Genomic DNA, 15,038 nt, shown 5'->3' with positions numbered 1-15,038 from the left:
ACTGTGACCACTCTGTGAGCACTGCAATACTGTGTATCCACCAACACCAATAGTATTAGATACTATTACCCTCTGTATCAATATACCAGCATCCAATGAGATCTTCTAATTTGCTCCAAAGAAATTATTCCAAGGTCCTCAAAAGACAAGAAGGGTCTCAAGGCTCATATTCAAGGTATAGGTAAGAAATTTTTAATAGCCACTTACATTAAAATATCATAAATCCAGCTCCCAACATGTTTCTTATGTGAGTTCTATCAAACAAATGCGATAAGCCATGTGTTGACAACCCACAAAATGGCCGCGGCGACACTTCCGGCCTGCGTGCGTGCGTCACGACGTCACACCCTTAACGCGTTTCGTCACTTCCGGACTTCATCTGAAGGGTTCCCTTCAGATGAAGTCCGGAAGTGACGAAACGCGTTAAGGGTGTGACGTCGTGACGCACGCACGCAGACCGGAAGTGTCGCCGCGGCCATTTTGTGGGTTGTCAACACATGGCTTATCGCATTTGTTTGATAGAACTCACATAAGAAACATGTTGGGAGCTGGATTTATGATATTTTAATGTAAGTGGCTATTAAAAATTTCTTACCTATACCTTGAATATGAGCCTTGAGACCCTTCTTGTCTTTTGAGGACCTTGGAATAATTTCTTTGGAGCAAATTAGAAGATCTCATTGGATGCTGGTATATTGATACAGAGGGTAATAGTATCTAATACTATTGGTGTTGGTGGATACACAGTATTGCAGTGCTCACAGAGTGGTCACAGTTAATCCTTATGTGCACGAAAGAGATATATATACAGTTTTTGCACAGTTTTTGTGTTTTGTGTTTTTGCACGGAGTGAATATATTATTTATAAATATTATTTTTAAAGGTAATGCACTAGATTATTCAAATTTGTTTTTTTGAGGTACCACGGGATGAAATAAGATTTCTTCCTACTGGATGATAAAGTTTGAACATTGGGACATTTTTTTGGACACTATTTTTGTTTTTATTGGGACAATTTTTTTATTGGGACAATTTTTTTTTTATTGGGACACTTTTTATTGGACGTTTTTGATTTTCATTTGAGTTTTTATTATTATGATATTTGAATATGAATATGTTTATGTAATTTCAAAAAGGTTATAATATAGTGTCTATGGGAATGTTTGACCATTCTTCCAGAAGCGCATCTGTGAGGTCAGGCACTGATGTCGGACGAGAAGGCCTGGTCCACAGTCTCTGCTCTAATTCATCTTAAAGGTGTTCTATCAGGTTGAAGTCAGGACTGATTGCAACTAAGGGGCCAAGCCCAATCCCTGAAAAAAAACCCACACCATAATCCCCCCCTCCACCAAACTTTTCACTTGGCACAATGCAGTCAGGCAAGTATCATTCTCCTGGCAACCACCAAACCCAGACACGTCCATCAGATTGCCAGACAGAGAAGCGTGATTTGTCATGAACACGTCTCCACTGCTGTAGAGTCTAGGTGTGGTGTGCTTTACACCACTGCATCCCACGCTTTGCATTGCACTTAGTGATGTAAGGCTTGGATGCAGCTGGTCAGCCATGGAAACCCATTCCATGAAGCTCTCTGCGCACTGTTGTTGCGCTAATCTGATGGCCACATGAAGTTTGGAGGTCTTTAGCTATTGACTCTACAGACAGTTGCCGATTTCTGTGCACTGTGCGCTTCAGCATGTGCTGACCCCGCTCTGTCATTTTACATGGCCTACCGCTTCGTGGCTGAGTTGATGTTGTTCCCAGTTGCTTCCACTTTGTTATAATACCACTAACAGTTGACTGTGGAATATTTAGTAGCAAGGAAATTTCACGAATGGACTTATTGCGCAGGTTGCAACCTATCACGGTACCACGCTTGAATTCACAAGCTCCTGAGAGCGACCCATTCTTTCACAAATGATTATAGAAGCAGTCTGCATGCCTAGGTGCTTGATTTTATATACCTGTGGTCATGGAGGTAATTGGAACACCTGAATCCAATGATTTGGAGGGGTGTCCCAATACTCTTGGCAATACAGTGTATGTATTGTAGTGATATCAGTGGATATACTATATACTGTTGATATACTGATTTAAGTTCACTGATTTGGATATAGTATGGTAAACTATTTAGGACTGTAGTCAGTATATATTTACAGTAGCTTAGGGACAGGACTCAGGAGAGCAAGAAATTAAAATTGGCAGGCACACACTTATGAAATTGACTCTCACAATGACACTGACAGCAGTGTGCAACAGCACAAATGATGATGATACCTCACCAACATGACACATCCGCTCCTGAGTCACAGTCTCTCTTCATGCCAGGTGGTCCCTTCAGTCCACTCTAGTCCAAACAGCACTTACAGCCCTGCTCCCAGCTTGCCTTGCTCCCATTCCAGATCTGCACACAAGGCTCTGGCCGCTCCACTGGGCTCCTTTGCACCATGACATCACATGTCACGCTCAGGCACTGCCTCCGCCAGAGCCCACTGATCCCGAATCCACTGTGGCAGGTACTCAGATGGTCTCGGCCAGCTACAGACTGGAACTGCCAGCTGAGCGTCATAGCCATATTTAACTAGAAACCTTTTCCTGTTACTGGCATTACTGGCATGAGAAAAATGGCAATTTGTAACTGGCTGCCAGTAAATATACTGACAGTTGGCAACACTGTCAGGAACATACCCTATACTAGGGTAACTCAGTCACTTTAATCCAATCCCCATCGAATGTGACAAGGTAGATGCTGATTGTCCAAAAACAGGATAGACTTCTTCCAGTTCTAATTCCATAATCCATTCCCACAGTGTTAAATATGGGACATGTGTTTATCATTCAAGCTAGATAACTGAAGGTGTGAATTGCTGTCAGATCATCAGGACACAGACAGTAAAATATCATATATGTGGGTGAAGGATGATGTCAGAGGCCTCCACCTCCATTTAGGGATGTTTGTTCTTGTTTGACATAGATGGCCCTTTTAACCAGTTGTAAACCAGTTTTCTCCCCCTGTCCAAAATATTTACCTCACTGTCCTTGAGAGAATTTCTATTTTTTTCTTTCTATGTTGGGTTCATTCAGTTGTTGGGAGGTTGTTTTGTTTCCCAAGTGTATATGCCTTAGCATTCGTCACTACAACTACACTGGACTGAAAAATATTAAGTTACTTGGTGTTTGGTTGGGTCTTTTTGGATGTACAAGTTTCTGTCTCAGTATATTGCTGGATGTTTGATAAAATCCTCCTAATTCTTTTTTTTACACCTGGACCATGTATGGATGACTAAATTACTCTGGATGTTCTGCTTCTCCCCTGTGTTTAATGTCTAGGGATACTTGACCTTGAGGCTCAGTTCACACTCCTGTGACAAAGTCGCAGGACATGTGAAGTGCCATGTATCTCTAGGAGAGCTGATCCAATTGACACTACTGAAGTTGCTGCAACTTCAGAAAGGGTTCCTGTACTACTTTGATCTGGTTTACCAGAGAGTGTAAAGGTCATATTAAAGTCACTTAAAAGTCGTATCAATGTCGGACTTCAAAGTTGCACTGAAAAATCGTGCAACTTTGGAGTTGACTAGCACGAACAAGCCTAAATGTGATTAGCTACCACCAGTTATAACATAACTTATAATGCTATAGCTTGATAAATAAGAACCTTCACAGACATATTAGAACACTGGAACAGTAGAAGTTATCTTTCTGCAATGACCAGTACAGGTTGCACATTTTTGGTTAGTTGAAGCTTGTTCACCACATCTGACGATATCCATGTTTCCGATTACATCACTGGCAGGACCAGCTGAGTTCCAGACATCAAATAACTACCTGACACTGAAAAAACAGCCTGTGTAATGATAATACAGCCTAACACCAATACTTAATTTTATCCAAGTCTTGAAATAAGACCCATGGTTAACTTTATCCCTGTCTTATAAACATTGCTTTTCTGTATTCCTCACCATTTTAACCTCAGATGTCATATTAGTAGTTTGTGAAACACAACTGTCATATAAGCATTGTTTAAAGATACTGGCAGGAAAGGAAACCTGCTAGCTCATCTATTTTGTTTATACCGGACTAAAAAGGATCAAAGTAGCAATTAAGTTGCAGGCTTAAGGATCTTTCACATCCTGAGATTTTCCATAAGGCAGCGACTCTTGTTCTTTCTTGCCTAATGGGTTTTTGAATATGAACAAAGAAGTGCCAATCTGTTTAGCATTTGATCTGCTCTTCTGAATATTTGAAGAATTTCATGGATCACTGGCTAATGTATTTATCTATTCCCAATATTTCATTTAAAGAAACATTTTCAAAGCTGCAATTATGGCTTTGGGCACAGCAAATAATGTGTGCAAATTCAGCAAGGTCTCATCCTGTGTCTTAAGAACTCCGATACAAAAACAGAAGTGAAGAATGACTGATCAGGAGATTTGTCTCAGAATGAATAAACAGGATTTTAAATACAATGATAAAAAATATAGAAATTAGGACAACAGTTATAGAGAAACTGGCTTGTTTAATAGGGCAGTGCAAAGAGTAGTCACTGCATTGAAAGGTAACTGGTTTCTTTAGGTCACATTATAGGTAGTGACAACTTATACCATTTTGCAACTCTGGGAAATCAAAAAATTATCCGTTGCAGCCCCGCTGCAAGGGATAAAATTTCATTTTCTCAAAGTTGGGATTTAACCACTTCCCATCCTTGGGTTGAAATGGTTATACCAGGATCATGACTGCAGCTACAGTCATGATCCTGGTATATATTTTTTTTATCTGCCAGTGATTCTCTTTTTTGTTAAAGTGATCCAAGTGGCTATACAGTCTCTGGATCACTTTTACAGGCAGCAGAAGGGGTCCCCTCCCCCCCAACAGCTGACTTTACCAGGCTCTCCCGTCCAATCGAGCTGGTAACAGTGCGACCAGTTTGGTCACATTCCCTGAGAAGAGAGGAAAGAACAGAAGTTCCCACCCCTCTACTGCGATGCCAGAAATAACAAGGATTTTGTTACTTCCAGCTTTGGTTTGTTTGTGCACAAGCCGTTACCAGCTTGTACAGCATCTAATCAATCTTCATTTGATCAGATGCTTTGGAGACCAGAGGAAAGATCTGGGGTCTAATAGACCCCGATCTCTCCATAAAGAGGACCGGTCATGGTCAATGCTATTGCAAAGGATGTTGTTCATCCCTTGTGACAACAATAAAGTCGATAAAAAAAATGAAATAAAAAAAATATTTTAAAAAATTAAGCGCTCCTGGATCAAACCTTCCCCCACCCCCCTGCCATGTTCATCCACACATAGGTGCTGCATGCCTAAGTAAATGGTGATCGCACCAAACACACATGTGAAGTATAGCCATGAATGTCTGAGTGAGAGCAATTTTAAAGCGTGACATGTTTGGTATTTATTTACTCGGCATGACATCATCCTTAATGTCAGCGGTCACTAAATGGTGGACCATTATGTTAAGGGGGCACAAATGGGCACATACTGTGGAAAGGGGCACTCTGATGGGCACATGTGATGGAAAGGGGCACTCTGAGGGGCACTCTGATGGGGAAATATGATAGAAAGGGGTACTTTGAGTGTAAGGGGGCACTCTGATGGGAATACCCAATGTAAGGTGGCAATGTGATGGGGATACTTGATATAAAGGGGCACTCTGATGGGAACAATGGGAACAACTGATGTAAAGGAGCACTCTGATGGGCACACCTGATGTGATGGGAATACATGATGTAAAGTTGCATTCTGATGGCGACACTTAATGTAAGGGGGCACATTGATGGGCAAACCCTATTCGGACCTCAGCCAGAAGAAAATTTTAGTGACCGGACCTCCTTGAATTTTAATTCAATACCCCTGCTTTATATTGCACAAAACAACTGGATATTATATTGGGTTTGTGTTCCGTAAAAATTCATTCAAATGTATTTTTTCCTAAAATTTTGCATTGGAAAACCTCTGCGCAAATATTGTATGACATTGAATATTGCAGCACCCACCATTTTATTCTCTAGTGCCTCTGCTTAACCACTGGACTTCTGGAAGATTGTACCCCATTCTTGGCCAGGCCATTTTTTGCTATGCCGCACTGTGCTACTTAAACTGACAATTGCACAGTTATGCAATGCTGTACCCAAATGAAATTTGTATCACACAGTCCTCCACCCACACCGACGGGAACACCCTGGACCTCGTTTTCTCTCATCTCTGCACCCCCCACAACCTCACAAACACCCCTGACCACAACCTCATTACGTTCTATGTCTCCCCGTCCTCAAACACCTCCCCCCCCAAACGTCAAACCATCACCAGCCGTAACCTCCGCAACCTGAACCCGGCCCCTCTCTACTCTGCAGCTGACTGTCTGTATGACAGTATCCTTCCAATGTCCTGCCCTGACCTGGCCACTACTGCTTATAACAACTCGCTGTCAGCTCCCTTAGACTCCTTAGCACCCCTAACCACACGCAGCATTAGACCCCGACCGCTTCAACCCTGGCAGAACGACCACACCAAAAATCTTAAACGACGCAGTCGCGCGCTGGAGCGATTATGGCGCAAAACCAGATCCCCTCAAGCGTTCACCCTTTACAAATCCGCCTTCCTCACCTACACCTGCTCCCTCCATGCCGCCAAACAAGCCTACTTCGTAACCCTCATCAATACCCTCCCCACCTGTCCTCGCCGGCTCTTCTCCACTTTCAACTCCCTACTCCCCCCCCCCCCCACCTCCACCCAGTGCCTCACTCACCGCCCACGAGATTGCCAACCACTTCCAAAACAAGATCGACGCAATCCGTAAGGACATCGCCAATGTTCTACTTCCCCACCTAGCCTCCCTCCCACGATAACCCCCTCAACTCTCCCCTCCTCTGACCTCGCAACCGCCCTGACCCCCACCACACCCAACACCCTGCACACTAAAACTTCCCATACTGAAAAAGCCCGCCCTGGACCCCACTGACCTGAGCAACCTTAGACCCATCTCCCTGCTGCCATTTACATCCAAACTCTTCAAGCGCTTAGTCTACAATTGCCTAAGCTGGCTTCTGTCCCCTTCACTCCACCAAAACCGCCCTACTCAAAATCACTAATGACCTGCTAATTGCCAAAGCTAATGGCCACTACTCAGTCCTCCTACTCCTCAACCTCTCCGCTGCCTTCAACACAGTTGACCACCCCCTCCTCCTTAATAAACTATACTCCCTTGGCATCAGAGACTCCGCTCTCTCCTGGCTCTCCTCCTGGCTCTCCTCCTATCTATCCCAACGCTCCTTCAGCGTTACCTATAACACTGCCACCTCCCCCTCTCTCCCCCAAGGCTCTGTCCTTGGGCCCCTTCTTTTCTCTCTTCTCCATCTACACCTCCTCCCTTGGCCAACTGATACACTCCCACGGCTTCAACTACCACCTCTACGCCGTGACACGCAAATCTACCTCTCTACCCCTCGCCTCACCCCTTCAGTCTCCGCCCAAATCACTTGCCTACAGAACGACATATCAGACTGGATGTCACTCCACTTCCTCAAATTAAACCTTTCCAAAACCGAGCTCCTAATTTTCATCCCAGCCCGCGCCCCCCCACCCTCTCCCGTTACGACCAACAATGCCACCATCAGTCCCACCCCACAAGCCAAAGTCCTAGGTGTCACTCTAGACTCAAACCTGTCCTTCCAACCCCATGTCCAATCGCTGGCAAACTCATGCAGGCTCCACCTCCGCAACATCTCCAAAATACGTCCGTTCCTAACCCCAGACACTACTAAACAACTCATTCACTCCCTTATTATCTCAAGCCTGGACTACTGCAACTCCCTCCTCACCGGCCTACCTCATCACAGACTATCCCCACTTCAGTCTATCCTGAACTCAGCAGCCAGACTCATCTACCTTATCAACCGCTCTGCATCTGCCACCCCCCTCTGTCATTCCCTCCATTGGCTTCCGATTGCCCAACGCATTAAATTCAAACTACTAACATTGACGTACAAAGCCATTCATAACACTGCCCCAAACTACCTCACTGACCTGATACCCAAATACCACCCAACCCGTACCCTTCGCTCCTCACAAGACCTCCTACTTTCTAGCTCCCTGGTCTCCTCCTCCCATGCCCGACTGCAGGACTTCTCCAGGACTTCCCCCATCCTCTGGAACTCACTACCCTAATCCATCAGACTGTCACCTACCCTCCTCACCTTTAGGCACACGCTGAAAACCCATCTCTTTAGGGAAGCCTACCCCACCTCACCTAACAGCCGATCTCCTCCACTCCTCCTACCACTCCACCCCCCACAGCCACTTCCTCCTGTACCACTATCCCCTCCCTCCTAGATTGTAAGCTCGAAATATCAGGGCCCTCGAACCTCTCGTATATTGTCTTGTTACTGTATTGTCTCATGTACTGTCACCCACTGTATTGTACAGCACTGAGCAAACCTTTTGGCGCTATATAAATACTGTATAATAATAATAATAATAATCTTTTTTTTCACACAAATAGAGCTTTCTTTTGATCACCTCACCGGGTTTTTTCTTTTTTAATACACTGCTCAAAAAAACTAAAGGAACACTTTTTAATCAGAGTATAGCATCAACTCCTGGGATATTGATCTGGTCAGTTAGGTAGCAGAGGGGGTTGTTAATCAGTTTCAGATGCTTTGGGATTAATGAAATTAACAACAGGTGCACTAGATGGGCAACAATGAGACAACCTTCAAAACAGGAATGGTTTTACAGATGGAAGCCACTGACATTTTGTTCCCTACTTGTCTTTTCTGTTTTTCACTAGTTTTGCATTTGGCTAGAGTCAGTGTCACTATAAGGTAGCATGAGGCAATACCTGGACCTTACAGAGGTTGCACATGCAATTCAACTCCTCCAGGATGGCACATCAATTCCTGCCATTGCCAGAAGGTTTGCTGTGTCTCCCAGCACAGTCTCAAGAGCATGGAGGAGATTACAGGAGACAGGCAATTACTCTAGGAGAGCTGGACAGGGCCATAAAAGGTCCTTAACTCATCAGCAGGACCGGTATCTGCTCCTTTGTGCAAGGAGGAACAGGATGAGCACTGCTAGATCCCTACAAAATTACCTCCAGCAGCCCACTGGTGTGAATGTTTCTGACCAAACAATCAGAAACAGACTTCATGAGGGTGGCCTGAGGGCCCGACATCCTCTAGTGGGCCCTGTGCTCACTGCCCGGACCCATAGAGCTCAATTGGCATTTGCCATAAAACACCAGAAATGGCAGGTCTGCCTCTGGGGCCCTGTGCTTTTCACAGGTGAGAGCAGGTTCACCCTGAGCACATGTGACAGACATGAAAGGGTCTGGAGAAGACGTGGAGAACATTATGCTGCCTGTAACATCATTCAACATGACCGTTTTGGTGGTGGGTCAGTGATGGTCTGGGGAGGCATATCCATGGAGGGACACACAGAACTCTATAGGCTAGACAATGGAACCCTGACTGCCATTAGGTATCGGAATGAAATCCTTGGACCCATTGTCAGACCCTACGCTGGTGCAGTGAGTCCTGGGTTCCTCCTGGTGCACGAAAATGCCCAAGGGTATGCAGGCAGTTCATGGAGGATGAAGGAATTTATACCATTGAATGGCCCCCACGCTCACCTGACCTAAATCCAATAGAACACTTCTGGGATATCACCTCTGGGATATCATGTTTCAGTCCATCCGACGCTGCTAGGTTGCACCTCAGACTGTCCAGGAGCTCAGTGATGCCCTGGTGCAGATCTAGGCAGAAATACCCCAGAACACCATCCGTCATCTCATTAGGAGCATGCCCTGATGTTGTCAGGCATGCATACAAGCACGTGGGGGCCATACAAGCTACTGAGTACCATTTTGAGTTGCTGCAATGAAATTTTAGCAAAATGGACTAGCCTGCTGCATCATTTTTTCACTTTGATTTTCGGGGTGTCTTTGAATTCAGTTGACCATTTTAATTTCCATCAAATGATGGGGCATCCTTACATTCCTAACACATTACCCCGTCCATATCAGTATAGATAACCAGCATGATATCTTTCCTCATTGAGATCTGATGTGTTTTCAAAGTGTTCCTTTAATTTTTTTGAGCAGTGTATATTATTTGGGGGTTCTAAGTATCTAGCAAAAAATTCAGGATTTTACATGTATGAGAGAAATGTCAGAATTGGCCTGGGGGTCAAGTGGTTAAGAATGGTCCAGTCTGAACAACTAGGGTGTGGCTTGAGTTTGCAGGGCTGCTCTGAACCCCCTCAGTGCTTCATCTGATATAGATCAGATGTGATGGCACCACAGCATTTTTGTTGTTGGCCTGATTCAGACCCGTTTAGCTGTGACATGCTGGAGTGGTCACATGTCCTTTCCTTTTTCTTAACCCAAATGTGTATGATGGAGAACTTGGTGCCTTGAAGAACTAATATAGAGGGTTGTTGTTTTCTGAAATCACATTGACTTTAGTGATTATTTTCTTACAGTTCGTTTACAATCAAGCAATACTTAGTGGAGTACTTTTCTAAATAACTAAAATGCGACACCTCTGAGTTATATCAAATCCATGGGGAAGTTATGTGTGAATTTATTGCAGGAAACTATAGATTAGTGATTAGCACATCAAGATGGCAGTGGCAATTACATGAGTGACAGGCAATCTATATAATGGATCAGCACCCATGAATCAAGTCACTAGTGAAATGATATGTTGTGTACTTCGGGAGGATGGTTAAGCATACAAAATGGCTTTTGCCTCTGCTTACGTTCACTTTTAAAACAGAGAACTGACAAAAAGGACACTGAGGTTGATTTACTAAAGGCCAATAAGCTGGTCCCTTTGCAAGGTAATTTTCCTCAACTTGGTGAATGAGGTGAAGCTCTGCTGACTTTAATCATCCATTGCATGCAAGCAAAAATACTGATTATTTTTATTTTCCTTACAAATGATTATTTTTTTCAAAGTATTTTTTGCAGTGTTAGCGGCCCGTTTGCCTTTATTAAATCAATCCACTGTGTCCATTGCCCCTAATATCTTTTGGTATATATAAAAAACATCAGTCAATGCAATTGTATACTAAATAAAGTGTTACTAAACCCACAACAGTAAAATCAGTCTGTATATGCAGTAAAGCATGCTTGTTATACTCACAGTAGAACCTAAGGGGCTAATCCGCTGCATTGTGTAAAAAGGCTGTTTGATCCTGTCTTCACTGCTCCTCCCCTTTTTCTACTGTCCCACATACATCTGCTGATGAGAGCAAGCTGCACATGCCTAGGATGGTGTGTATTGCTAGAATTTTTTTTTATCTTGGGAGGGTGCCACAGTGCCAATCAGTACTGTCCATTCAGGGGTCCTGTAGCCTCATAGGACAATCAGGGGAGAATGAAAACTCCTCCTACAAGCTTTAACCAGTGCTCTGCTGGACACTGATAGAAGTCACAAGACTGCTATATACTGCTGATGAGAAAAGGTATTTAGCAGTATATATTTACTAAAATAATTGCATTTCCCAGTTGTTTGTACTGTGGAAGACCAGATATAGTGAATGCAGGGTCATGGGTTTAGTAACACTTTAAATGTACATCACATGCACAGCAGCACAACATGTGTTGACAGGAAAGAGAGCAGAGTGAGTAGAGCTGATTACATTTCAGTATGTTGCTGCTCCTTCATTATCATATCAGCTAGCTGCGGATAAGAAGGTTACATTTCTGTATTTCTTCAAGTGGAACTGTGCTGCATCTGAGCACCACCAAAAATGCTATTTAATTCATTGTTAATATTCAAAGCAAACTCCCACATCCATCCATGTCTCAATGCTTTATTTTGTTGAGAATTAATTTTGAAAAACACCCCCTGGTATTTCTGGCAGTGGCCATCTTGAATAAGGGCAGTTGATTCATGTAGCATTTACTTCCTCGAATCCATCTGCCCTTAGCTAAGGCATTGACATAGCTGAGAACGCTCCCTCCCCTCCTGAAGACTCCTGCGATGTATGGCATAATTTGCCTAGCCATGGAAACCAGTAAGTAACTGAAGAAAAGTAAAAAAAAAAAAAAAAGTTGAAAGCAAGGAAATATGATATACAGCGGTACCTCGGTTTACAAATTTAATGCGTTCTCCGGGGCGTTTCGTATTGTGAAAAATGTGTAAATCGAAACGCGATTCCCAATAGGAATGCATTGAAAACCAATTAATCTGTTCCGGAGGACAGAAAAAAGTAAAAAAAAAAAGTATTTTATCTGTTCAAAACTCTTTATAATGTGCACTTTAAAGGCATAAATACTGTACAGGGACATGATTAATCAAGCAATAACTCAATGCAAAAACTGCTCCAACACCTCCACACTCATCGCCACGTGCTACCCACAGACTCCAGCATGCATGGGGGCAGCGCTATAAACATTCCAGGCGCAATGCATCCTAGGGAAACTTGCTTTGTATTGCAAAAAAAAATTTGTAAACCGAGGCATTATTTTCAATGGATTTTCATTCGTAAACCAAAAATTACATTAACCGAGGTGATCATAAACCAAGGTACGCCTGTACTTTCTATACTATCTATTTAGTAATGCTAACAGCATAAGGATTAAAAATAGTCAATGTTGATTGAGAGAGTGAATTTACGCTTTAAATTGTCATTAAACCCACGGCAATAATATGTGGTCAGGGGCGTCCTTAGGGTTGGTGTCACCCGGTGCGGTAACACTTGGTGACACCCCCTCCGAAGATCCCAGCAGGATGGATCGGATCTGCATACTGAGCATAATGGATCGGAGTCCGATCCATTATCCTCCCCAATCCGCAGATCCGATCCATCCTGTGGGGATCGTTGGGTTGCAGCCTATACAGGGTTAACTGATCTCTCCACGAAAAGGTAAGTTTTAAAGCAAGCCGATGATCCCCCAAGATGGATCGGATCTGCAGATTGAGCATAATGGATCGGAGTCCGATCCATTATCCTCCCTAATCCGCAGATACAATCCATTCTGCGGGGATCGTTGGCTGGCAGCCTATACAGGCTTAACTGATCTCTCCACGAAAAGGTAAGTTTTAAAGCAAGCTGATGATCCCCCAAGATGGATCAGATCTGCGGATTGAGCATAATGGATCGGAGTCCGATCCATTATCCTCCCCAATCTGCAGATCCAATCCATTCTGCAGGGATCGTTGGCTTGCAGCCTATACAGGGTTAACTGATCTCTCCACAAAAAGGTAAGTTTTAAAGTAAACGGACGATCCCCGCAAGATGGATTGGATCTGTGGATTGGGGAGGATAATGGAACGGACTCCGATCCATTATGCTCAATCCGCAGATCCAATCCATCCTGCGGGGATCGTCGGTTTGCTTTAAAACTTACCTTTTCGTGGAGCGGGTCTGGTGTCACCCCGTGTGATAGGTGTCACCCGGTGCGGCGCACCCCTCGCACCTGCCTAGGGACACCCCTGCATGTAGTCACAGTGGAATAACGTACTGTTTCTAGTATAGAGTAATAAACTACTTCCATAATACCTTATTTACCTCTGGAACAAGTAGGGAGCCTTTGACTCATTCTGCAGACATCAATGCAGGAAGTTTTATTCCCCTTTGCACTGCTGCCCAGCGGGGATTGGTGCTGTTACAGTCACATGGTCTATAAACAAATATGTGGCAATGCAGCAGCCAGAGGATCATCTGCTATTTTGTTGCCACTACCAATAGGGAGATAATTTGGAAATGGCAGGATCCACAAGGGATTTGCAAAAAAAAAAAATGAAAATGCAGGAAGGAAAGGTTCTGCATACAAGAAGAGGTTATCATTTTACATAAATAAGCACACGGAAAATGTTTAGAAAAAGAAAGTGGTGCAGTGGTGCCACCTGGCTGTACTGTCTGGTAGAGGTTAAAGAAATACAAAAGTGCAAACCCTTGGAAGCTAAAGGACATGACATGCATTTCAGCTGTGTATTTAGCTGTGTACCGGAGTTCAGCTTTAATAAGTCTTTTCTTCCATTTTCAAGGTACTATTATCTTGCCTTCAGAGCACATCAAAATCCTCCTGCCACAAAAGAGAGTTGTACTGCTATTCTAGACAAGGCTAATCTTGAAAACTGGGTTCTTGGAAAAACTAAGGTAAGACTATACAGTATTCCTGATTATATTTCCCCGTTGTACCAGGTCTAATTGAGCTAGAAATGTGCAAATGGAAGGTGAGGTTGGACTGCAACCTCATTTACATAGAACTTTACTAAACTAATTTTTATTGGGGTTGTTTTACTAAAGAAGTAGCGATATTTTACTCTGGAAAGTGAATGTTCACTTATGCCCTGTACACATGATAAGAAAATCGTACGAAAAATGTCGCAGAACCACTGATCGAACGATTTTCTCTTCGTTGATGAGCAGAATGTTTTAACCGATAACTATATTATTGTGAACGAAAAAAATCCGGTTGAACAACAGTGAAAAATGTTGTCGTTACACATACGAACAACCGATTTTCTATACAGTTGTATGACAGTCGTACGAAAAAATCTATCAAACGCTATCACGCATGAAACAGAAGATGACTTGGATGTTTATGTCCAAGGAATCTTCATAAACATGAACGAACATTAGCCTAATGAGATAATGAAACCAGAATGATGCATATTATATTTTATGCATCACTATTTATGTATATAGATAATGTAATAAATGATATTATACTCATTGCTGTTAATTGTTGTGTATAATCCCTCGTACTGGCCGGAAGCTACAAAGTCACACGCACACTGCATCACTTCCACTTGTATGGAAGACGTCAACACTACGTATTGCCCGACTAACAATTTTTTCAGATTGGTTAATGTGGGCCACGATTTCGACCATTGAACGAACGCCTCTCGGTCGTCAGATGACCGATCGGTTGATTTTCTAATCGTGTATTCACTCCTTTAGTTTTGTGAATAAGATACAGCTGTGTTCACTTCAGTCATCCAATCTGTGCAAAAAAAAACAAAAACCCTTTGTTTTTCAGCTCACTTTGCATGTGCTTGAATTTCACAAAG

At 43.3% G+C, this 15,038-nt stretch overlaps 1 protein-coding gene across 1 annotated transcript in view; it reads left to right on the top strand.

Annotated features, from left to right (window-relative positions):
* MYO3B (myosin IIIB) overlaps positions 1-15,038 on the top strand; it is a 463,809-nt gene that overhangs the window by 288,438 nt on the left and 160,333 nt on the right. Inside the window, exon 25 of the mRNA XM_089690537.1 lies at positions 14,010-14,121. Coding sequence (XP_089546663.1) covers positions 14,010-14,121 — 112 coding nt within the window. The remainder of the gene's footprint in view (positions 1-14,009; positions 14,122-15,038) is intronic.

This window comes from Staurois parvus, unplaced genomic scaffold (genome assembly GCF_062004578.1).
Source record: "Staurois parvus isolate SC_StPar_1 unplaced genomic scaffold, SC_StPar_1.0 ptg000530l, whole genome shotgun sequence".
Taxonomy (NCBI): domain Eukaryota; kingdom Metazoa; phylum Chordata; class Amphibia; order Anura; family Ranidae; genus Staurois; species Staurois parvus.
Note: the sequence above shows the minus strand (reverse complement) of the source record. Positions and strands in the feature narration are given on the sequence as shown.